Source organism: Hypanus sabinus, chromosome 7 (assembly GCF_030144855.1).
Source record: "Hypanus sabinus isolate sHypSab1 chromosome 7, sHypSab1.hap1, whole genome shotgun sequence".
NCBI lineage: Eukaryota > Metazoa > Chordata > Chondrichthyes > Myliobatiformes > Dasyatidae > Hypanus > Hypanus sabinus.
In genome coordinates this window covers 88,237,528-88,260,634 of record NC_082712.1, presented here as the reverse complement: position 1 = coordinate 88,260,634, position 23,107 = coordinate 88,237,528, and the positions used below count along the sequence as shown (strand labels likewise).

The following is a 23,107-nucleotide window of genomic DNA, read 5'->3' as shown; positions in this document are numbered from 1 at the left end:
TATATTTATTCTTTAATTGGTCAAATGACATTAATATACCTCCTTCAAAACAGTCTCCCATATATCTAATCCCTTTGTGAAACCAGTTGATTATCCATTGTAAAAGGGTTAAGTTTATTTTGAATTAGTCTCTTTGCTAATAAAGATTTCTTTATCTCATCATCAACATTTATCTTATTCCATAAATCAATCAAATGTTTTAGTATAGGAGATTCTTTCTTTTCCCGTATTCATTTAGATTCCCATTTATATATAAAATCTTCTGGTATATTTTCTCCTATTTTGTCTTATAATATAAGAGATAAATATGAAATATTTCTGAAAATTTGGCACCCTTATTTACAAAAAATAGGAATAAATATATAGGTGCTCCGAAAATAAAATTATTGGTTATCTGGGGAAAGAAATAAATATACAAATTAAAGCTATTATGAACTCCGTGGAGCATGTGGGGATCTTCCGATATCCAGGCATTCTTTCTTTCTTTCTTTTTTCTTCTATAGGGATATGTGAGGGGGGAAGGGTTGATAATTTTTTTTTCTTTCTGTAACCTATTTGAAAATTCAATAAAAAAATAAAAATAAAAAAAAAACACAAAAGATTCTACAGACATTGTAAATCCAGAGCAACACACACACAGCTGGAGAAACTTGGCAGGTCAGGCAGCAACTATGGAGTGGAAAAGAATCCTCTTGGCAGCAAGACAAAAATACTGTAAGTCAAAACATAGAATAGTACAGCATATTACAGGCCCTTGGGCCTGCAATGTTGTGCTGACCCTCAAACCCCGCCTCCCATATATCCCCCCCCCCCCACCTTAAATTCCTCCATATACCTGTCTAGTAGTCTCTTAAACTTCACTACTGTATCTGCCTCCACAACTGACTCAGGCAGTGCATTCCACGCACCAACCACTCAATTATCAAAAAATTACAAAACTGAATAAATGAACAAATGAAGACTACAAACAAGGCAGTGATCACGAGTTCATGGACCATAAATAGTCGAGGGGAAGAAGCTGATCCTAAGACTTTGAGTGTGGGTCTTCAGACTCTGGTACCTCCTCCCTGATGATAGTGATGGGAAGAGGACATGTCCCAGGTGGTGAAGAGTCCTAATGATAGATGCTTGAGATGCCACCTTTTGAAGATGGTGGGGAGGGTTGTGCCCCGATGGCAATGGTTGAATTTACAAATCTGTGTTTCACACCCTGTGCATTGAACCTGCACCCCAAATTCTACCTCGCAGGTACATACTCAGGGCACTTTACTGCGGCCAATTAATCTTCCAACCTACTTGTCTCTGGCTAGAGGAAGCAAACAATGGTCCCGGAGGAAATCCATAAAATCTGAATGCAAACTGAAGACTGTGTGTACCAATTAGGAGCTTAGCAGGTCAGTCAGCATCCATGGATGGGAATAAACAGTCTATGTTTCGGGCTGAGACTTGTCATCAGGATTGGAAAAGAAGGGGGAAGAAGTCGGATTAAGATGGTGGGGGGAGGGGAGTAAGAAATACAAGGTGCAAAGAGCAGGTAAGTTGATTGGTAAGGGCTGGAGAAGGGGGAATCTGATAGGAAAGGATAGAAGACCATGGAAGAAAGGAAAGGGGGAGGAGCACCAGAGGGAGGTGATGGGCAGGTGAGGAGAGAAGGTGAAAGGGAAATGGGAATAAGGAACGGTGAAGGAGAGAAGGGGGGCAATTACTGCAAGTTTGAGTAGCTGATGTTCATGTTATCAGTTTTGAGGCTACCCAGATGGCATATGTGTTGCTCCTCCAACCCGAATGGGGCCTCATCACAGCAGTAGAGGAGCTCATGGACTGACATGTTGGAATGAGAATGGGAATGGGAAATAGAATTGAAATAGGAGGCCACCAGGAAATCCCGCTTTTTGCTGCAGATGGACTGAAGGTGCTCAACGAAGCAGTCTAAATTGGGTCTCACAGGAGATTGGAATTGACTTCAGGCGACTGAAGAAAAGGCACTTCCTTCTGCACCAATTAACTTACCAACCTGTATAGTACGTCTTTAGGCCGTGGGAGAAAACCAGAGCACTCGGAGGAGACCCAAGTAATTGCAGGGAGAATGTACAAACTCCTTACAGGCAGCGGTGGAAAATGAACTCACGTGACTAGTACCAAAAGCGTTGTGCTAAGCACTACGCTACTGCGCCACCCCAATGAACCTGAAATTTGACACTGCTGTCTTTACCAAGTCTGACACTACATATGCCATCTTAATTCAGGGACGATGAGAGTAAAAACAATAAGTGCCAATCTCAGAGGGGAGGTGGGAGAGGGGTGGAGGCATATGTTTCAGGTCAAGACCCTGCATCAGAACTAGTACACTAATTTTTAAAAAGTCTGATTGATGAAATGTTTTGTGCTTCCAGAGTTGATGACTATTTGGCTCAGATTTAAATACTTGCTGAAAGCAGGGTTAGAAATTACAATAATAAACACAAATAAGTCTGCAGATGCTAGAAGTCCAAAGCAACACACAGAAAAGGCTGGAGAAACTCAATCGGTCGGGCAGCATCTACGGAAATGAGTAAATAGCCAACCTTTCCGAATGAGACCCTTCCTCAGGACTGAAAAGGTAGGGGGAAGAAATATGGCATATCCCCCTTTCCTTCTCAGTCCTGAAGGGTCTCAGCCCAAAGGTTAGCTGTTTATTCATTTCCATAGATGCTGCCTGACCTGCTGAGTTGCTCCAGCATTGTATGTGTGTTGCTTTAGCGTTTGCAATAAGCATCTCATTCTATTTTCTCCCATTTTGAGGAAGTGACTAAACAGATTGATGATGGTAGAGCAGTGGATGTAGTGCATATGGATTTCAGCAAGGCAATTGATAAGGTATCCCATGCAAGGCCTATTGAGAAAGAAAGGAGGCATGGGATCCAAGGGGAAAATACTTTCTGGATTTAGAACTGGCTTGCCCCCAGAAGGCAAAGAGTTGTTGTAGATGGGTCATATTCTGCATGGAGGTCGGTCACCAGTGGTGTGCCTCTGGGACCCCTACACTTCGTGATTTTTATAAATGACCTGGATGAGGAAGTGGAGGGATGGGTTAGTAAGTTTGCTGATGACACAAAGGTTGGAGGTGTTGTGGATAGTATGGAGGGCTGTCAGAGGTTACAGCGAGACATTGATAGGATGCAAAACTGGGCTGAGAAGTGGAGTTCAACCCAGTTAAGTGTGAAGTGGTTCATTTTGGTAGGACAAATATGATGCCAGAATATAGCATTAATGGTAAGGCTCTTGACAGTGTGGAGGATCAGCAGGATCTTGGGTCCGAGTCCACTGGACCCTCAAAGCAGCTGTGCAGGTTGACTCCGTGCTTAAGAAAGCATACAGTGTATTGGCCTTCAACAATCATGGGACTGAGTTTAGGAGCTGAGAGGTAATGTTGCAGCTATATAGGACTCTGGTCAGGCCCCACTTGCAGTAGTGTGTTCAGTTCTGATCACCTTACTATAGGAAGGATGTGGAAACCATAGAAGGGGTGCAGAAGAGATTTACAACAATGTTGCCTGGATTAGGGAGCATGCCTTATGAGAATAGGTTGAGTGAACTCGGTCTTTTCTCCTTGGAGCAACGGAGGATGAGAGGTGACCTGATAAGAGTGTGTAAGATGATGAGAGGCATTGATTGTGTGGTTAGTCAGAGGCTTTTTACCAGGGCTGAAATGGCTAGCATGAGAGGGCACAGTTTTAAGGTACAGAGGAGATATCAAGGGTAAGTTTCTTTTACGCTAAGTGAGTGCTGTGGAATGGGCTGCAGGCGACGGTGGTGGAGGCGGATACGATAGGGTCTTTTAAGAGACTCCTGGACAGGTACATGGAGCTCAGAAAAAGAGGGCTATGAGTAACCCTAGGTAATTTCTCAGGTAAGGACATGTTCGGCACAGCTTTGTGGGCGAAGGGCCTGTATTGTGCTGTAGGTTTTCTATGTTTCTCCCAGTTCTCATTATTAGTGTACATTTAACAGCTTATTCAATATTTACAATTTGACTTTTAAAAATGACACTGCTTACCTTGGTAGATGCAGAGGTCATACTTTCCTTATTCAGAACCAGCTAGCAAGCAAACGCCACAAGATAGATACGTAGCTGGTGTCAAATCAAAGCCTTTGGATAGCTGCTGAACGTTGCTCGCCTACTACTGGAAATTTTAAACTGAAAAAGGCAAATTACGTTTCAGTGTACACAAAATATTTCAAAGCAATGCCCCGGAAGGTAAAGCAATGCAAAGGTCTCTGCTAAATACAGTAAAATATAGTAGACTCCAATGCAACTCAGTACAGTAAGCGGAGACACAGCCAGAAGCCGCGTACCACTCGCTATCTCCCAAAGCAGCCAGTCGCCCTTTCAATTCGCAATACGAGTTAACGCCCCGGGATCCCAGGCCTGCTTCCACCCTGCAGGCCGGGGATCGGTTCCAAGCCGCGGCCCGTCACTCGCTCTGATCCTCGGGCTCAATTGGCGCTCCAAGGACAAACGCCCAGCTCCCTAATTTGCCCAACGATTGTATCCCGCGCTATTCTAGGCCGATCTCCCGCGTCTCCCGGAGCAACTTCTGCCTTGCTCTCATTGGATAGTGTCTTTACGATCTGCGTCCCGATTGGTCAACATATACGTCCGTTAACACTGAATTCGGCCTCTTTCCATAAAGCCAACATGCGTATTGGATGTTTTTCCAGCATTTTTATTGGCTAAAGTCTATATCAATCACAAATTAAACGTGCTTCGGTGTTTTTGTCCGATCGGTCGACGATTCTTACTGATCACGTGAAGTGTCAATCAACAATGAATCCGCTCCCTCCCTGTACGCCTGCATCCGGAGCTGGTTTACATTTAATCTTTTATCCACCCCAATAAATCAAAAAGCCTAACGCTTTAATTCAGTTTTTCACGTTGAGTGATCACTATGAAATCCCTGTTTTGATTGATTATAAATGGATCGCCCCTCCGTCTAAAATCCTATCCATTGGATTAGCTTCCTTTTATTCTTTGCATTCAGTAGTGTAACTTCAGTAGTATAGTTAAGAATAGTTATATATAATTATGAATAAAGTTTCATAAAACATTAAAAATTCTCCCCCAGACGTCTTTCAGTCATTCGTCAATCGTATTCCAGCTTGATTAAAATCCTGCCATTATCTCAATCTCATTGGAAGACGTTCTCATTGATTCGTTGGCTTTCTACCGTTTCCCCAATGGAAAACAGATATGGGTGATTGACAATCAGACTTTCGATGTTATTAGCTAGCTGACGTTGCCCATCAGAGACTGTTCCCGCCTTCACTGGGGAGGAGCGGTGGTTCTGCAGTACCATCTGTCTCTGGGGAAGTCAGTAGAAGCGTGTCAAGTTCAACATCAATGAATCATAATCAAGATTATTATTACTGACATGAGTCATGCAATTTTTTTGTGTGGGAGCATAGTGTAAAACATAAAAATCACTATAACTTATAAAGCAACACACACAAGATGCTGGAGGTTCTATCACGGGTACTAGCCTCTATAGTATCCAAGACATCTTAAAGGAGCTTCAAAAGGGCGACGTCCATCATCAAAGACCCCCATCACCCAGGTCATGCCCTTTTCCCATTGAAAGGAGGTACAGAGCCTGAAGGCACACACTCAGTGATTCAGGAACAGCCTCTTCTCCTCTATTATCCGATTTCTGGATGGACTAAACCCATGAACACTACCTCACTCCATTTTTTTAAATTTGTGGTTTTGCACTATTTATCTTAATTCAACTACTTGACATACATATATGTTTACTGTAATTCAATTTTTTTCCTATATTTATCATGCTTTTGCATTGTACTGCTGCAGCAAAGTTAACAAATTTCACAACATATGCCAGTGATATTAAACCTGATTCTGATTCTGAGAAACACAGCAGATCAGGCAGCACCTATGGAAATGAACAGTCAACTTTTTGGGCCAAGACCGTTTATCAGGAAGGGGAACATGCCAGAATAAAAAGGTGGGTGGGAGGGGAAGGAGGACAGCTAGAGGTGATAGGTGAGTGGGAACAATCAAGGGCTGGAGAGGGAGGAATCTGATTGGAAAGAAGAGTGGATCATAGAAGAAAGACAAGGAGGAGGGAAGCCAGGGGGGAGTAATATGCAGGTGAGAAGAGGTAAAAGTCAGCGTGAGGAAAGGGGGGGGGGGGATCTGTTTACCGGAAGGAGAAATCGATATTCCTGCCTCAGCTTGGAGGCTACCCAAATGGAATATAAGGAGTTGCTCCTCCACCCTGAGGGTGGCCTCATCTTGGCAGAAGAGGAGGATGTGGATCGACATGTCAGAATAGGAATAGGAATCAGAATTAAAACGCTTGGCCACCAGGAAGTCTTACTTCTGGCAATAATGCAGAGGTGCTCGATGAAGTGGTCTCCCAGTTTATGACGGGTCTCACCAACGTGGGCACAACTTACAAAACTAAATAGTGCAAGAGACCAATAGCAAGGTAGTGTTCATGGGCTCGTGCATTATCCAGAAATCTGATGGCAGAGGGGAAGATGCTGTTCTTACTCTGCTGTGTGTGTGGGTCTTCAAGCTCCTGTACCTCCTCTCTAATGGTGGTAATGCAAATAGGGCACGTCCCGGATGCTGGATGTCCTGAGTACTGGATACTGGCTTCTGGATGCACCACCTCTTCAAGATATCCTTGATGGTAGAGTTGTGCCTGTGAGGAAAATGGCTAAGTCTACAACCCTCTGCAGCCTCTTGTGATCCTGTGCATTGGAGAGTAAGATGCAACTAGTCAGAATTCTTGCCAAATATGGCCTCAGTTGTCAGGGCAGGGCCTCAAGCTGCAGGCTTGCCTGCTGATGCAGTCCAGATGAGGAGACAGCTGAGGCAGTGTAACATGGCACTGGGGCTGGCCTCTCCCGTCAGTGCTGCCCTCCAGTGTTCAACTGGTGGAATAAGTCTGGATTGCCATGAGCTCAAGGTCTTGGACTATACTTGTCTCCTTGTGTAATGAGGTGTGTTTATTTTTCTCTCTCTTACTATTTTGAATGGCACTTCAGCCCCAGAGGAACACTGTCTCACTCGACTATCTGGTTTGAGTGATATTTAAATGTAATTTAATTCTGATTTGATTTGAAGATACATCCCAAATCTCAATCTCTTTATCAAGTAGCGCCAGTGGCGTGTCTTCCTCCTGATAAACACGTTAGGCCTAGGATGTTGTTGATATTGTTGATACTCGAGAACCATGCCTTCACCGAATTATTGTGACCTTCAAGACCATCTTTACCTAGTCCTAGTTGTGCATAGCTTTAAATCTTTTACTGTCAATGACTCTACACTTCGAAAGGCTATGGCAAGTTCCACAGTTACCTGGGAACTGAAGAGAGAGGGGAATTAGTTCTGTAAAGCAAAATGGGAGTGTGCTGTTGTGACTGAGAAAACATTATTCAAAAAGATAGTAAGAACTGGATAAACACAGGATGAAGAATCAGTGCAAGGCTGTAATGACTCTACAAATATACACCAAATGGCCACTTTATTAGGTACGTTTTGTATGTTAGGCAGCCACTGTGAGCACGTTCATGGTTTTCTGCTGTTGTAGCCCATCCACTTCGAGGTTCGATGTGTTGTGTATTCAGAGATGCTCCTCTACACACCACTTTTATAACACGTTATTTGAGTTACTGTCACCTTCCAGTCAGCTTGAACCAGACTGGCCATTCTCCACTGACCTCTCTCATTAACAAGGCATTTTCATCCACAGAACTGGTTTTTTTTTGTTTTTTCGCACTATTCCCCAAACTCTAGATACAGTTGAGCATGAAAATCCAAGAGAACATAAGTTTCTGAGGTACTCAAACCACCCTGTCTGGCACCATCAATCATTCCACAAATCACTTTGATCATTAAATCTAAATCAAAAATCATGTTGTTCATTTCTGCAACTTGTGGCACATTGGGTGGCAATCTTGCCTTTTCTTTAGCGTTGTGTCTGTTTTTTTTAAAACAAGGCTGAGTTGCTAGCTTGATGCTCAACCCAGCATGGATGGAAAGCATACATGGAGCCTGCCAGATTCAAACTTGAGACCATTAGCCTTCACATCCAGTGCAACCTGAATCTGAAATCTGAAAAAAGGCTCAAGACATGTTAGGTGCTGACTTTTAAAGTTGGGAAGTTATATTGCTATTGTACAAAACCTCAATTAGGCCACATTTGGAGTATCATGTGCAGTTCTATTCGCACTCATTACAGGAAAGAGGTGCAGAAGAGGCTCAACAGGATACATTAGAGGGTATGAGTTCTAAGGAGAAGTTGAAGAAACTCGGTTTGTTTTCTCTGGAATGTCGGAGGCTGAGGGACACCTGATACAGAAATTGAGGTATATGGTCAAGGTCAAAATTCAAAGTTCATTGAAATGTTCCTACATTCAAGGACTCTATCTCATGCTCTCAATATTTACTGCTTTTTTATTTACACTATTGTTTCATTTTTTTGCATTTGCACAGTGCTGGCTTGTACATTCTACTTGAACAGCTTTTCATTGATACTGTTATAGTTATTATTTTATAGATGTAATGAGTATGCTCATAAGAAAATTAATCTCAGGGTTGTACATGGTGACATATGGACTTTGGTAATAAATTTACTTCCAACTTTGATGGAAATTTATTAAAGTATATATGTTACTATATCTTTGGGATACATTTTCTTGCAGGTATTTACAAGAAAATGAATAAATAGAATAGAATTTAAGAAAAGCTATACATAAACGAAGACTGGCAAACAACCAATGTGTAAAAGAATCAAAATTGTGCAAATAAAATATAAATAATACTGAGAACATGAGTTGCAGATTCCTTGAAAGTGATAAAGGGTAGATAAGCTCTCCCCATCCCCCAAAATTGGAGATGTCAAATACTAGAGGGCAAAGGTTTAAGGTGAAAGAGGGAAAAGTTCAAAGGAGATGGGTTTATTTTTCTACCTACAGAGAGAACAGATGGAGATGCATCTCTGTCAAAGGAGGTCTAAGGCCTCCTTCCCTCCACAAGCCTGCAGGTCACCCTCGGGCAAGGTGTAGCACCTGCTTAGCTCCCCACCCCAAAAATCAGGGTGACGTGAAGCCATGGGAGCAGGTGGTGGATGGTCGTATGAGCAACTGATGCTCATCACAAGCCCTGGTTATACGACAACTGACGCTAGGGAGACAACCTCCGAAGAGTATTGATAACGGCTGGGGTCACCCATCTAGTAAAGAGACTACCCAGAAGGCAGCGATGGCAAACTAGTTCTGTAGGAAAATTTGCGGAAGTACCATAGTGGGGATGGAAAGACAATGATCACACGTGTCATACAACACAGCACAGATGATACAGAGAGGAATGTGATTCCCATCGAGATAGTCAAAGCAAATGCTGCATGATAGCATTGTGTAAGAGGCACATAGACACATGAACAGGCAGCAAATGGAGGGATATAGGCCCCACACAGGCAGATGAGATTAGTTATATTATGGTCAGCAGAGATGTAATGGGCCAAAGGGCCTATTCCTGTGCTATTCTGTTCATGCAGAGATGGTCACAGAGAGAAAACAAGACAGCACCCATCCCCAGTGGAAATCTCTTTACATAGGGACCCTTCCCCTGTACACTGGGGACTTGAGTGGAAGGTGTTGGATAGGGCAGTACCATGCAACAGGTTTGTAAGTCTGTTCACTGACACCCTATCCACTTGTCCAGTCTGTGACCAGGTGGAGTCAGTGTACCACATTTACATGAAGTGTGAGGGGTTGCAGCCCTTATTCGATAGCTGAAGGGGGCTGTTCCTCGGGTTTTGGCTACACTTCAGCCCCGCGCTCTTGGTATATGAGCACCCAGTAAGGAAGGGGGCGGATTTCTCAGATGATCTACCAGTGGGTTTGCTCCTGGGCCTGGCCAGCAAGATGGTCATTGCCGACTGCCTTCCGGAGATACGTTCATGTCTGGGTGCCCTTGGAGAGGGAGCACAGGGTCACGATGGATACAGTGGGGGATTTCCTGGAAGGGTGGGCCCCCAGAGAGCAGAAAGAGGGGAGATTTGATAGATGTATACAAAATTAGGAGGGGTATAGATAGGGTAAATGCAAGCAGGCTTTTTCCCTCCCACTGAGATTGGGTGAGACTGGAACTAGATTTAATAGGTTAAACATGAAGGGGAACTTCTTCACTCAGAGTGGTGAGAGCGTGGAACGAGCTACCAGTGGAAGTGGTGAATGCAGGCTTGATTTCAATGATTAGGAGAAATTTGGATATGTACAAGGATGAGAGGGATATTGAGGGCAATGATCCAGGTCTGAGTCAATGCAACTAAGTTAGGCCCAGACTAAATGGGCTGAAGGACCTGTTTGTACATTGTATGACTACGACCTCACAGCCAGAACTGGAATGTAGAGATGTGGAGAAGATGGGTCCCAGTTGTTGTACTGAGAGTACGTATTTTCAAACATCACCCGAACCTGAACTTGAACATCACCCGAACCTGAACTACTGTGGAGAAACCGTGGTCTGGAATCTGCTCTGCACATGACCGAAAGAAACTAGAGATTGCTGGACACAGCTCAACCCATCACACTTTTCACTGCTTCAGCAAAGCAGCCAGCATAATCACCCCACCCCAGACTTACTCTCCTTCACCCCTCCCCCATCTGGAAGACACAAGCTCAAAAGTGGGTACACCAGGTTCAAGGGCAGCTTCCGTAATCAGACTCCCCTCAAGGTTCAAGGTACATTTATTATTAAAGTACGTACGCAGTATACAACTCTGAGATTCCTCTTCTCCAGACAGCCACAAAATGAAGGAAACAATGGGAGCCGCTCAAAGAAAAATATCAACCCCCGTGTACAAACAAAGTACAAGAACATCAAATCTCAAAATGTCTCGTCTGATGAGATGAATTTTTGACCCCAACCTACCTCATTATGATCTTGCACTTTATCATTCACCAGCAGTGCACCTTTTTGGTAGCTTTTCCACTTTATTCTGCTTTGTTTTTGTTTTATCTTTTGTCCCAGCTCAATACACTGTAAGTGATCTGATCTGTACAAACAGTATGCAAGACAAGCTTTTCGTTCTATCTCAGTACATGTGACAATGATAAATCAATTAACCCACACTGGGCTGAATGACAATAATTTTATTGTAATTCTTTTGTGTTTTCTTCCCCCAAATAATGGATCACTGACGTTGGTGCAAAAATGGTGCTCATCTCCCCATACACACCATCAACGTCAAGGCTGAACCAGAAACACGACATTGACACAGATAAACCGACCAGCATCTAAAGCTAGACATTTGGAGATGTGTATGGCTGAAGAATTAGTCACAATGGAATGAGGATCAAACAGATCGAGAAGAAAAAAAAATCCTAGAGGGCACCCCAGAATCAGATTTACAAAATGGGTGGTGTCGTAGTATTTAAAATTGTACATCAATTATTTCTAAACCACAAGAGACTCTGCAGAGTAGCACACACAAAATGCTGGAGGAACTCAACATCTATCAGGCAGCATCTATGGAGAGGAATAAAGGGTTGACGTTTCAAATCAAGGAACGGAAGGGGAAGAAGCCAAAAGGAAAGGGACTTCTTTCCCCCTTCCTTCCCAGTCCTGATGAAGGGTCTTTCCCTGAATATCCTGTTTATTCCACTCCATAGCTGCTGCATGATCTGCTGAGTTCCTCCAGCATTTTTGTGCATTGCCCTCTTTTCATTCAAATAAATTAAAAATTCAAAAGTTTCAAAAGACAAACACGCTCTTTATGGTCCAAGGCTTCCACATTGTCTAAAGGAGTGGAATTTGGACCCGGGGAAGGGGGAGAAAGCAGGAACCTATTAAACAATCTCCATGGAAACAAGGTCAGAAAATGGCAAGGACACAACTTTATTGTTTCACCTCGTCTTCCCCCGACCCCAGTCAATCCCAAATAAAAGTGACCCATTCCTGGGAGGGATTAGACCCAAGAGCAAGATGGGGAATGAATGGCAGACAACTACCAGTGACCCCACCCCCCCCACCCCGACAGTCAAGTGCAAACTTCCCAAGGAGAATTCCCCTCTATCCACACCTGAGAAGAGCAGAGAGAACTCGCCTCCCCGCACATTCCCAATAATTCCCCATTCCACAAGAAAACGAGACAAGGTCGATCACATTTAACCCCATCACTCCCACCTCCATCCTCCCACCTCCTCCCCAGCTAGTGAAATATCACTAACAAATTTATTTATATTAAAGCAGCAAGATTTCAAAAATACAAGATTAAATAAATGGTAACAGCAGGTCATTTAAAGGGGAGGGCATGGTGGGTCACCCAGTTGGGAAGTGGGTCAAGGAGACGGGACTGTTTTAGCGAACCATGTACTCCTTGCGTTTGTTCATGCGGATCTGGCAGAAGGAGAAGCCTCCCAGCACGATGTAAATGGCAGCAGCGATGAAGCAGTTGTAGCTGACCTGTTCGTAGAGCCGGTAGATGCGAGCCGGGGAGTTCCTGTGGGAGAGGCGAGAGAGGCATTGGTTGAAGGGCTAAGGGTCCAGTATTGATCAGCTACTCACCCTCCCACTGTATAACCCTCAGCCAGTCTCCAGCCTTATTGCAGACTCCTTTTGCAGTACTGCTAGTGCATCCCTCCCTCTTCTCCACCTCCCTCACCCGGATGCCTCCCTTCCACCGACACTCCAGTGCCTCAACTCCCTCTCCTGCCACAATGTCAACTCTATCCTCCTTCCCAGCCTCCTGGACTCAGCTCCCTCTTTCTTGCCACCCCTCCCCCCCCCCCAACTTTCAGGCCCCACAAGCTCCAGTTCCTGATCCGTCCACGGCCTCCGTGGAGTCTTTCTCGCCATCTTAATCAACACCCTAACTGAACCCACCAACAACAGAAAAGGGCTTTACTCAACCACGCGATCCCTCCAACCCTCTACCGCGTTCTTGTGCCAGTTCAAGGGCTAACCAGATCTAGATTTGGAGACACAGCACAGTAACAGGCCCTTCTGGGCCATCGAGCCCACATGGCCCAATTACACCCATGTGGCCATTTGGACTGTGGGAGGAAACTGGAGCACCTGGAGGAAACCCATGCAATCACAGGGAGAACGTACAAACTCCTTACAGGCAGCCAGTAGCAGGACTGAACCCTAATTGCTGGCACTGTAGAAGCAGCATGCTACCATGTCTACACCTCCCTCCTTGCCCCCCACCACCTACCCACACGCCCCTGCCCTGTGACACCCCAACCCCTGCACCACCAAATGTAAACTTACTCCGCAAAATCCTCCTCGGTGAACGGAACGTCTTCGATCAGCACCGCCGAATGGATATTGAAGAAAACACCCAGTAAGGCCTGGAACGGGACAAAAAAACCATGTTACCATGGCAACCACCAAACCCAGGCAGTCAGAGGCAACTTGGCTTGGCCACATTGTCGGGGATTTCTGAGAGATCACTTTCATCAGAGTCAACGGCACTCTGGTTAAGTGATGGACCGTACACCCATGGCTAGTGTAGCCATGGTCCCAGAGACCCAGGTTCGATCCTGACCTCCATTAAGTGTAGGGGACCATTCCCCAGTGAGATTCTGTGCCACGGAGTTTGCATGCTCTCTCTGGGACCACGTAAATTTCTCCCGGGTGCTCTGGTTCCCAACAATGTGCAGTGGAGGGGGGGTTAATTGGCCGCTGTAAATTGCCCCCTAAAGCGTGGGTGATGGGGGAGGAATCTCAGGGTATTGATAGGAATTTGGGAAGAATAAAGTACAACTAATGTGCAATTATTACAAATGGGCAGCTGATGGCTAACACAGACCCAAATGGGCTGAAGGGCCTATTTCTGAGTTGCATCTTCTATTAATCTACAATGTAGAATCATTCACAGACAACAACTCAGATCCAGTGAAGCTTGATGAAGAATTTAAATTCCCGTGATTAACTGTGATGAACCCATCCACCTCCACCAGGAGCAAGGTTTGATCCATCTAAGCACCGGGCCGATTGGAAGAGGTCAAGTACAGGCCAGAACTCGGGGCCTATGCCCAGAGTGTATCATTGCAGCAGGGCCTGGGCCTGGCCCTTGGTTGGACAATTTAAAAGCCAGACCAGATGGACTGAAAAGGCAGGGTGTCAGGTCCAAAGGGGAGCTTCGGGGCTGGTTCTGCGCCAAGAGATGTTTACTCAGTCTCCTCGGCACTGAGGCTGTGCCCTACTCTGTGCGGAGTGTTGCGAGCTTTATGGCGATTTGGCCCACTATGTGATGAACTGGGAATCGAGACTGTGGGCCTACACAGGGCTTCAGGTTTTATGTACTCACTTTCCTTTTGAATGTTGTTGCTTGCTTTATTGTTAGCATGATTTGTGTTTTATTCCCCCTCTGTTCATCGGTCTGTTGGCCTGTTTTTAAATTCGGTTCTTTCAGGTTTCTTGCTTTGTGGCTGCCAGTAAGCAGATAAATCTCAAGGTTGTACAATTTATACATACTTTGATAATGTCATAAATTAGCCAGCACCATCATGGGTACAAGCTTCTGTAGTATCCAAGACATCTTCAAGGAGCGCTCCCTTAGGAAGGCAGCGTCCATCATTGTGGACCCCCAACACCCAGGACATGCCCTCTTCTCACTGTTACAGTCAGAAAGGTGCTACAGGAGACTGAAGGCACACACTCAAGTGATTCAGGAACAGCTTCTTCCCCTCTGCCATCCAATTTCTGAATGGACATTGAACCCACTGCCTCACTAATTTTTTTTTGTATTTTTTTGCACTGCGTTTGTATTTTAACTTAACTATTTAATAGACATGGACTTAATAACTCAGTTCTTTTAATATATTTATCATTTCATTGTACTGCCGCCATAAAGTTAGCAAATTTCACGACATATATCAGTGATATTAAACCTGATTTTGAATAAATGTACTTTGAACTTTGAAATATACACCATGATTGTGAATCATTAGATAAAAGTTTGGCAAACCAATGAATTCCACAAAGGCCTCAAGGCCACCTCGGCCACCTTTAGCCATGATCTTTGAATTCTCAGTGGCCACAGGTGTAGCATCAGAAAATTGGAGAGTGGCAAATATTATCCTTTATTCAAGAAAGGCAATTGGGATAATCCTGGGTATTACAGACCAGTGAGCCTTACTCAGGCTGATAAAATGGTTCAGGGTGCTTATGGAATGGTTGCTTTTATTAGTTCAAAAGTCAAGAGGCTACATTGCAACTTTACAAAGCTCTGGTTCAGCCACATCTGGGGTATTGTGTACAACTCAGTTCACCAGGAGGTGTATCAGGATGCTGCCTGGTTTAGGGGGCATGTGCTGTCTGTCACGAGAGGCTGGATAAATTTGGGTCGTTTTCTCTGGAGCAGCGGAAGCTGAGGGGAGATCTGATAGAGGTTTATAAGATTATGAGAGGCATCGATAGAGTGGACAGGGAGTATCCGTTTCCCACAGGAGAAATGTTTAATACTGGAGGGCATGCACTGAAGGTGAGAGGGGGTAGGTTCAAAGGGGATAGGAGGGAAGTTTTTACTCAGAGAGTGGTGGATGCATGGTATGGTGGTAGAGGCTTCTAAGAGATGTTTAGATAGGCACACAAATGTTAGGAAGATGGGGGGGTATAGACATTGTCTAGGTAGAAGGTTTTGCAGAGGGGGGTTGATTTGCTTTTTAGCTGGTTTGACACAACACTCTGGGCCAAAGGGCCTGTCCTATGCTGTAACATTCTATCGCTAGTGGGCAAACTATTGGAGGGGATTCTTAGAGATTCTTGAGCATTTGAAGCAGCACTGCTTGATTAGAAACAGTCAACATGGGTTTGGAGAGGTAAGACATGCCTCACAAGCCTGATTGTCTTCTTCAAGAAAGTGACAAAACAAATTGAAGAGCATAGAGCAGTGGATGTGCTACACATGGAATTTAGTGAGGCTTTTGAGAAGGTTCTCCATGGTAGGCTCATTCCATGGGCATGGAATGGGATGCAGGGAAACTTGGCTGTGTGGACTCAGAATTGGCTTGCCCACAGAAAACAGAGGTTGGTAATTTTGCTTCAAGGTCGACGACCATAAGGATCTGACCTGGGACCCTTGCTCTTTGTGATTTTTATAATTGACTTTGAAGTGGAAATATATACACGTTTGGAGATGACATGAAGGTTGGTGGAGTTGTGGGTAGCAAGGAAGATTGTTGTAGGTTACAAAAGGGCATTGACAGGATGCAAAGCTGGGTTGAGAAGCAGATGGAGTTCAATGTAGAAAAGTGTGGAGCAATGCACTTTGGAAGGTTGAAATGGAAGACAGAGTTAACAGCAGGATTCTGAGCAGCATGGAGGAACTGAGGGATCTTGAGGTCCAAGTCCTTTGAACCCTCAAAGTTATCATGCAAGTTGATGGAATGTTTAAAAATTCACATCGCCTTCAATAGTCAGGGGAATGAGTTCAAAGCCGTGAGGTAATGTTGCACCTCTATAAAACCCTGGTTAGATCACCCTTTGTTCTCATTGGAAGAAAGTGGAAGCTTTATAGCAGAGGAGATTTTCCAGGATGCTACCTGGATTAGAGTGTTTTATAAGGCAAGGTTGAGTGAGCTGGGGCTTTTGTCTTCGGTGCAAAGCTGATTGATCTTGAAGTAGAGTCTATGGGGTCTCGTGTTTCGTGGATATTTGTGAAGGGTATGAATTTCAGGTTGTATACTGAAAGCATTCTGTTACTAAAGGAACCCAAATCCGAAAGGTTGGCACAACATTGTGGGCCAAACAGCCTGTATTGTTCACAATACGCATTTGTCATGTCTATAATGCACTGTGCTGCAACAAGTTAAACTTTTCATGGCATTTAAGTTAATTTGTAACTCTGCTCTACAAAGGATGCATGCTTCACCTAGTCGCTGCACCCACTGATAACCAGGTTTTAAAAAAAAGGCTCTGCAAAACTAAAACTCTGTAAAAGTGGAATTTGCTAGAGACACCCAGTCCTGAGCACACTGGTTTCGACTGATGGTTTGTGGCAGACCCAAACAGTTGGAGCGTAAACACAAAACTCCGGCACAGAGCAGTCTGAGCCTGATCTCCTGGGCTTTATTCCACATCAAATGAGAGTCATAGAGAGGGTTAATGTGCACAGCCCATCTTCTGGGGTTGGGGAAATCAAGGACGAGAAGGAATAGGGTTTAAGCTGAGAGGGGAGAGATTTAATTACAGGCCAGAGGGTAGTCCGAGCTGACAGAGGTGGTTATTGGGGAAGGTGCATCAACAACATTTAAAAGTATTTGGTCAGGTTCACTGATTGGAAAGCCGGGGAGTCCCAACCTGGGGTCCACAGGCACCAGCCCCCTTCACTTAATGGTATTGGCCCACGGCACAAAAAAAGTTGGGAACTCCTGGCTTAGAGGGATTTGAGCCAACTTCAGGAAAGTAGGGCTAGATTTGAGATTTTTTTTAAAAAAAAGAGTGGTGGGTGCATGCAACACCCTGCCATGGGTGGTGGTTGAGGCTGATATGTTACGGACATTTTGAGAGACTCTTTGAGAGATAGGGACACAGATGATAGAAAAAGCATCAACATGGACCAGTTAGGCCAGAGTACCAGTTTCTGTACAGTGTGACTCTCTCCTCTCAGACCCAGGACTTTGGCATATAGGAGCCTGAAGACATACATTCAGTATTTTTAGGAACAGCCTCTTCCCCTCTGCCATCTGATTACCAAACAGTCCACAACCCCATGAACTCAACCTCACTATTATATTCTAATTGTAATTTACAGAAATTTTTTATGCATTCCACAATGTTTTATATTGTGACTTGCAGCTTTTGTGTATTATACTGTACTTCTGCAGCAAAACAAAGTTTATCACTTCGATTTCGACATTTCAGAGAAAGTTGGATAAGTACATGAATGGGAGGTGTGTGAGGGTGGGGGAGGGAGTACAGAGAGCTATGGTCCAGGTACTGATTGGTGGAACTAGGCAAATGAGCTGAAAATGGGCTAAAAGATCAAGATTTACAGTAACTGGCACAAATATTACTGGAGAGATGATCTCCTCCAAGGGACTAAGGGACTCAAAGCCTAAATAGGTGGTGAGGGCATCAAGCAATAGTTGCATAAAATTGATTAAAAGTCTATCAGATAATGAGTTAGGAAGTGGGGCAGTACTCAACTCTTAAATTCAGTTACATAATGCTGAGTTGGTCCTGTCCGGAAGCCTTAATAACACCATACACTTTACGGAATTGAAAACTGGGAATTCATCCCCTCCAAAATGCTTTCATTTTACGATTTGGGAGGGACGGGGGATGAGTTCCTGCAGGCTATATCAAGAGGTAAGACTGAAACTTAGAACACATTTTCTCCTTCTCTGTGAACTTTCAAATACATTAAACAAAAGCAGCTCTCGAAGTTATTCTCTCAGGAAATGGGTTTTGGGTATTTTGACATTTTTGATAAAATTGCCTCCTGGCATTACCCATATGACATGCCGATGACCCTGCTGGGCATAAGTTCTGGCACAGCAGTTTTAGACACAGAAGCGCAGTGTAATAATAAACCTGATTCATTGCCTTCTTTTTGGTACTACAGGTGGCCCCCCCGTTTTTCAAACATTCGATTTACGACAGCTCGCATTTTGAAAGACTTACATTAGTACCTGTTTTCACTAACCAAAGAGGATTTTCGCTTTTACAAAAAAGACGCCCGCTTTATACGTGTGTTTACCCCGAGAAAGACTACCATGACCGTGAAGCCTTGTGCGGGCTGTTGTGTGCATATGCGTGAACGTGCCGATTTTTTTTCTCCAAATCAATTTTGGCTGTCTTCCCGATTTTGATAAGTGAAACTACACGGTACATACAATATTTCTACTTTATATAGGCTGTGTATTTATCATATAATTCCTGCTTTTACTATATGTTCGTGTTATTTTAGGTTTTATGTGTTATGTGGTATGATTTGGTAGGTTTTTTTTGGGTCTGGGGATGCTCAAATAATTTTCCCATATAAATTAATGGTAATTGCTTCTTTGCTTTATGACATTTCGACTTACAAACAGTTTCATAGAAACTTCCTATCTTCAGATAGCGGGGCAAACCTGTATTTTAATCTCCATCACTCAATCACCTGGGAACCGCTGACTTACTTCTGGAGTGTTAACTAATTGTGACGGGGAAGGAGGTACAAGGGAACGCCACCCCCTCAGGTTCCCCTCGATGTGACACAGCAACCCGACGTGGAAACACATCACTGCACCTTCACCCTCCCCGCCCACGCAGCACCCTCACCAGGGCTGTAGCCATTCAAAGAGACAGCTCACTCCTGTAGGGGCAGTTAGGGATGGGTATCACACAACTGCCTTGACAGTAACCCAAAGTGAAATACAGAGAGTAACAGCTTGCTACCAATATACAATATGTGCAAAAGCCTTAAAAACATATAAATAGCTAGGATGCCTAAGACTTTGCACAGAACTGTAGTATCTTTATGTATTGCACTCCACTACTGCCACACAAAAAACTTAATGCCAGAAGGGCTGATAAACCATTCTGTTATGGGTCTGTATTGTGGACTACGAGCAGGAAGGCACCAGGGAGAGGAGCATCATTGTTGGGGGGAGAGAGTGGGAAGCTCCAGATAGACTTCCTAATGATCAATAAACCAATTGTTTGGAACCAGATTACCTCGCCTGGTGTCTCAGGGCTGGATGTGTCTGGACCCATGCCACCCCAGCTCCAGAGCACCATCTCTGCCAACTGTCCCACACCCCTCCCGTAGGGCTCCACTCTCACCACTCTCAACATCCATCACTCCCACCAGATTTACAAACTCACTCTCCACTCCACTAACACAGTGCTGTGCAAAAGTACTAGCTATAAATGTGCACAAGACGTTTGCACAGTACTGTACAACAAGACAAATGAAAACGTTTTGAAACCAACTTCAGAGAAACAAGCCCTTCACTCTAACTGGTTCATGCCAACCAAGATTCTCAGGTTAGCTGGTCCCATACACAAAAGAGAATCTGCAGATGCTGGAAATCCACAGCAATGCACACAAATTGCTGGAGGAACTCGGCAGGTGAGGCAGCATCCATTGAGGGGAATAAACAGTCGGATTTTCCAGCCGAGACCCTCCATCAGGACTGGAAAGGAAGGGGGAAGAAGCCAAAATAAGGTTGGTGGGGGGAGGGGACGAGGGCACGGAGTATAAGCTGGCAGGTGACAAGTGAGCCAGCTGAGGAGGAAGGTATGAAGTGAGAAGCTGAGAGGTGATAGGTGGACACCGTAAAGGACTGTCTATTCCTCTTCATATATGCTGTGTGGCCTGCTGAGTTCCTCCAGCATTTTACGTGTGCTCGCCATTCCCATACCCCTTGCAACTTCCCCATTCAATTTGCATAGCTCCTCTCCCATCCCTCGCTTGTGAAACGCGAGGGGAAGTTCTCAATCCGGCATTTCCTTTCTCAGTACAGGAACAGATGCGTTAAAGAAGCAGCCTATTTTCGTGTCAATTGGGGGATTGGAAGACACAGAGATAACCCATCTTCAATATAACATCTGTAGGATTCCCTATCAGCCTCCAGAGAGAAGAAATCTGGATTACTCGTGAAAAAAAAACTAGAAACGGTGTACGCACTCAGCAGGGGTGAAGAGAGGGAGAGGTCAACCCGAATGGTGTTGGAGGAATCAGTGTGTATAGCGGAAAATCCTTCCAACCGAAACGTTAACTCGTTCCACCAGAGCGGCCGGGTCACGGAACAGCCTGACACCGGCTTGGGTGGGGTTCCGGGGTGTCAGCGTCTGCCCCTGGTACCTGAAGGCAAGGTGACTTACCAGCATGATGACTCCCCAGATGCTGAGGACAATGCCGCAAGCCGCCAGCTTGGGTCCACAGCACAAGAGAGACGCCATCTCCCAGCGCCGTCAGCCGCTTCGCCTTCTTCCTGGTGCGGAATGTAATTCACTCCCGCTGATTGGGAAAGGGACCAACCCTGGGTACAATGACCGAGAGTAAGGGGTGAGGCAGAGAAAGAGAGCTTCCCAGCAATCGAAAATAGAGACATTCCCCGTATAAACACATATTATATATTAATACAATCAGCATAGGTCAACAAGACATCACTTGTAAACAAATAAGAGTACTTTATCTCCAGCATTCAACGTTTACTCCCCTCCTACATATGCTACAGTGGAACAGTCCCAATGAGGCATCACCTGACTGTCACGTGATTCTTAAAGGGTCGGCGCCGTGTGAAGGGTTTACAAAGTAATATGTCTTTTTTTCATTGATGCGTGATGTATTTGGGAATTGATAGTATTTATTTTGCTAATTAAAATAATCAAAATTAAGATTTAAAAACATTATCTCTAGACCAACCTATCAGCACTTTGGACTGACGCTCAGTGTTTAATTGTTGAGATGTGATTTTGGTGACATTTCGATTGAATTGATTTTATTACTTACATCCTTCATATACGTGAGGAGTGAAAATCTTTACGTTACGTCTCAGTCTGAGTGATTTATAGCAAATAGTATGTACAACAGGATATTCAAAATAACATAGAAATACAGTTGTGTCAGTGTGAGTTAATCAGTCTGATGGCCTGGTGGAAGAAGCTGTCCCGGAGCCTGTTGGTCCTGGCTTTTATGCTGCGGTACCGTTTCCCGGATGGTAGCAACTGGAACGGTTTGCGTTTGGAGTGACTCGGGTCCCCAGTGATCCTTCGAGCCCTTTTATACACCTGTCTTTGTAAATTGTGTTTTAAGTGTTTTTTTTTTCTTCTTTTTTTTTAATTCGCAAGGGATGAGTCTGGAGATCCACATTTCAAGACTCCTCAGCAATCTCAACCCCACTGCCATATGCTTCTTAAACCAGCAGATTCACTATCTCTGACTATATATCTTTTCCCTTTCAACTTGCACTAGAATGTTTACTAGTTGGGTTTATTTTTCCATTAATGTTATATATAGTTTATATTATTTGAAATTCATGTCAATTATGTTTGTATTCTAGACCAATAAGACATTAGAGCCGAATATGCCAAAGGTCAGGATTAAGCCCATGTCTCTGGCACTGTCAAGCAGCTGTTCTGTCCCAGCACCATATGTCGAATGTAGAGCACCCAAATCTGCATATAAGACCATAAGATATAGGAGCAGAATTAGGCCATTTGGCCCATCAAATCACCATTTCATCATTGCTGATCCATTTTCCTGCTCAGTCCCGATCTCCTGCCTTCTCCCTGAATCCATTCATGCACTCTCTAATCAAGAACACTACAGAACATTAACATGGGCTTTATTATGGTTTTCAAACGTTAGTTTCAATGTAATCAAAAAAATACAGTTCATGGTTAAAATGGTACTGGTGAAGTTAGGCAACTGCTTATTGGAGGCGAACAAAACAACATAAATAAATACTTTATTAATAACACTTTTCCCGGTAAAATTTATGGTAAATGATTGCCACAAACAACAGAGAGGTGGGTGAAGGCGAGACTTAGTCAAGGGTCGAAGAGAGCAGGCGCGAGGCGAAGTCGAGGCAGGTTTGAGGTGAGACAAAGTCGGGGAAGCAGAAGCAAGGCAGAGTCGTGGCCTGTCCATGTAAATCAAGAGTGAGGAAAAATTCGAGGTTTGATCGATCTAAGACTTGGAGAGGTTGGGTACGGCTGAACTGTGCCGGTAGGTCCAGGCCCAGAGTGTATCGAAATGACAGGGCCTGGGTCCTAGAGCAAGGAATGACCCATTGTTTGGACAGTTTAAACACCAGGACAGATTGAAAAGGCAGGGTGATGTGACCAGAGGCAAGGGTTGGGCCAGTTCCACCCACTGCTCAGTGATGTTTACTTGACTCTGCCTCGGCACTGAACGGAGGCTGAGACTATGGCCTGCTCCAGGCTTCGTGACTGTGGAATCACTTTCATTCTGAATGCTATTTGTTTACTTTTATTGTTTGCACTATCCCCCCCCCCCCTTTGCACATTGGGTTCTTTTTTTAATGGGTTCTTTTGGGTTTTTTTGTTTAGTGGCTGTCTGTAAGGAGACAAATCTCAAGGTTGTATACTGTATACATACTTTGATAATAAATGTACTTTGAACTTTGTACA

The 23,107-nt window shown here is 44.4% G+C and overlaps 2 protein-coding genes across 5 annotated transcripts in view; both read right to left on the bottom strand.

The window, feature by feature from the left end:
* Nucleotides 1-5,590, bottom strand: part of LOC132396956 (chromatin complexes subunit BAP18-like) — a 28,773-nt gene extending 23,183 nt beyond the window's left edge. The window contains exons 1-2 of one of the 4 annotated variants that reach the window (XM_059975121.1): nt 4,336-5,574; nt 4,037-4,177 (exon numbers count right to left, since the gene is read on the bottom strand). In XM_059975121.1, the coding sequence (XP_059831104.1) occupies nt 4,037-4,057 (21 nt within the window). In that variant the 5' untranslated portion in view covers nt 4,058-4,177; nt 4,336-5,574. Of the gene's footprint in view, nt 1-4,036 lie in introns of all 4 variants that reach the window. The other 3 variants (XM_059975123.1, XM_059975120.1, XM_059975122.1) reach the window with 3 other exon arrangements.
* A 5,150-nt stretch (nt 5,591-10,740) lies between these two features.
* On the bottom strand, nt 10,741-20,991 carry rnaseka (ribonuclease, RNase K a). Its single transcript, XM_059975124.1, has 3 exons — nt 20,834-20,991; nt 13,286-13,365; nt 10,741-12,512 (listed from the first exon to the last, which is right to left on the bottom strand). The coding sequence occupies exons 1-3, from the start codon at nt 20,909-20,911 to the stop codon at nt 12,371-12,373; spliced, it is 300 nt and encodes a 99-aa protein (XP_059831107.1). The 5' UTR covers nt 20,912-20,991; the 3' UTR covers nt 10,741-12,370.
* Nucleotides 20,992-23,107: the final 2,116 nt, after the last annotated feature.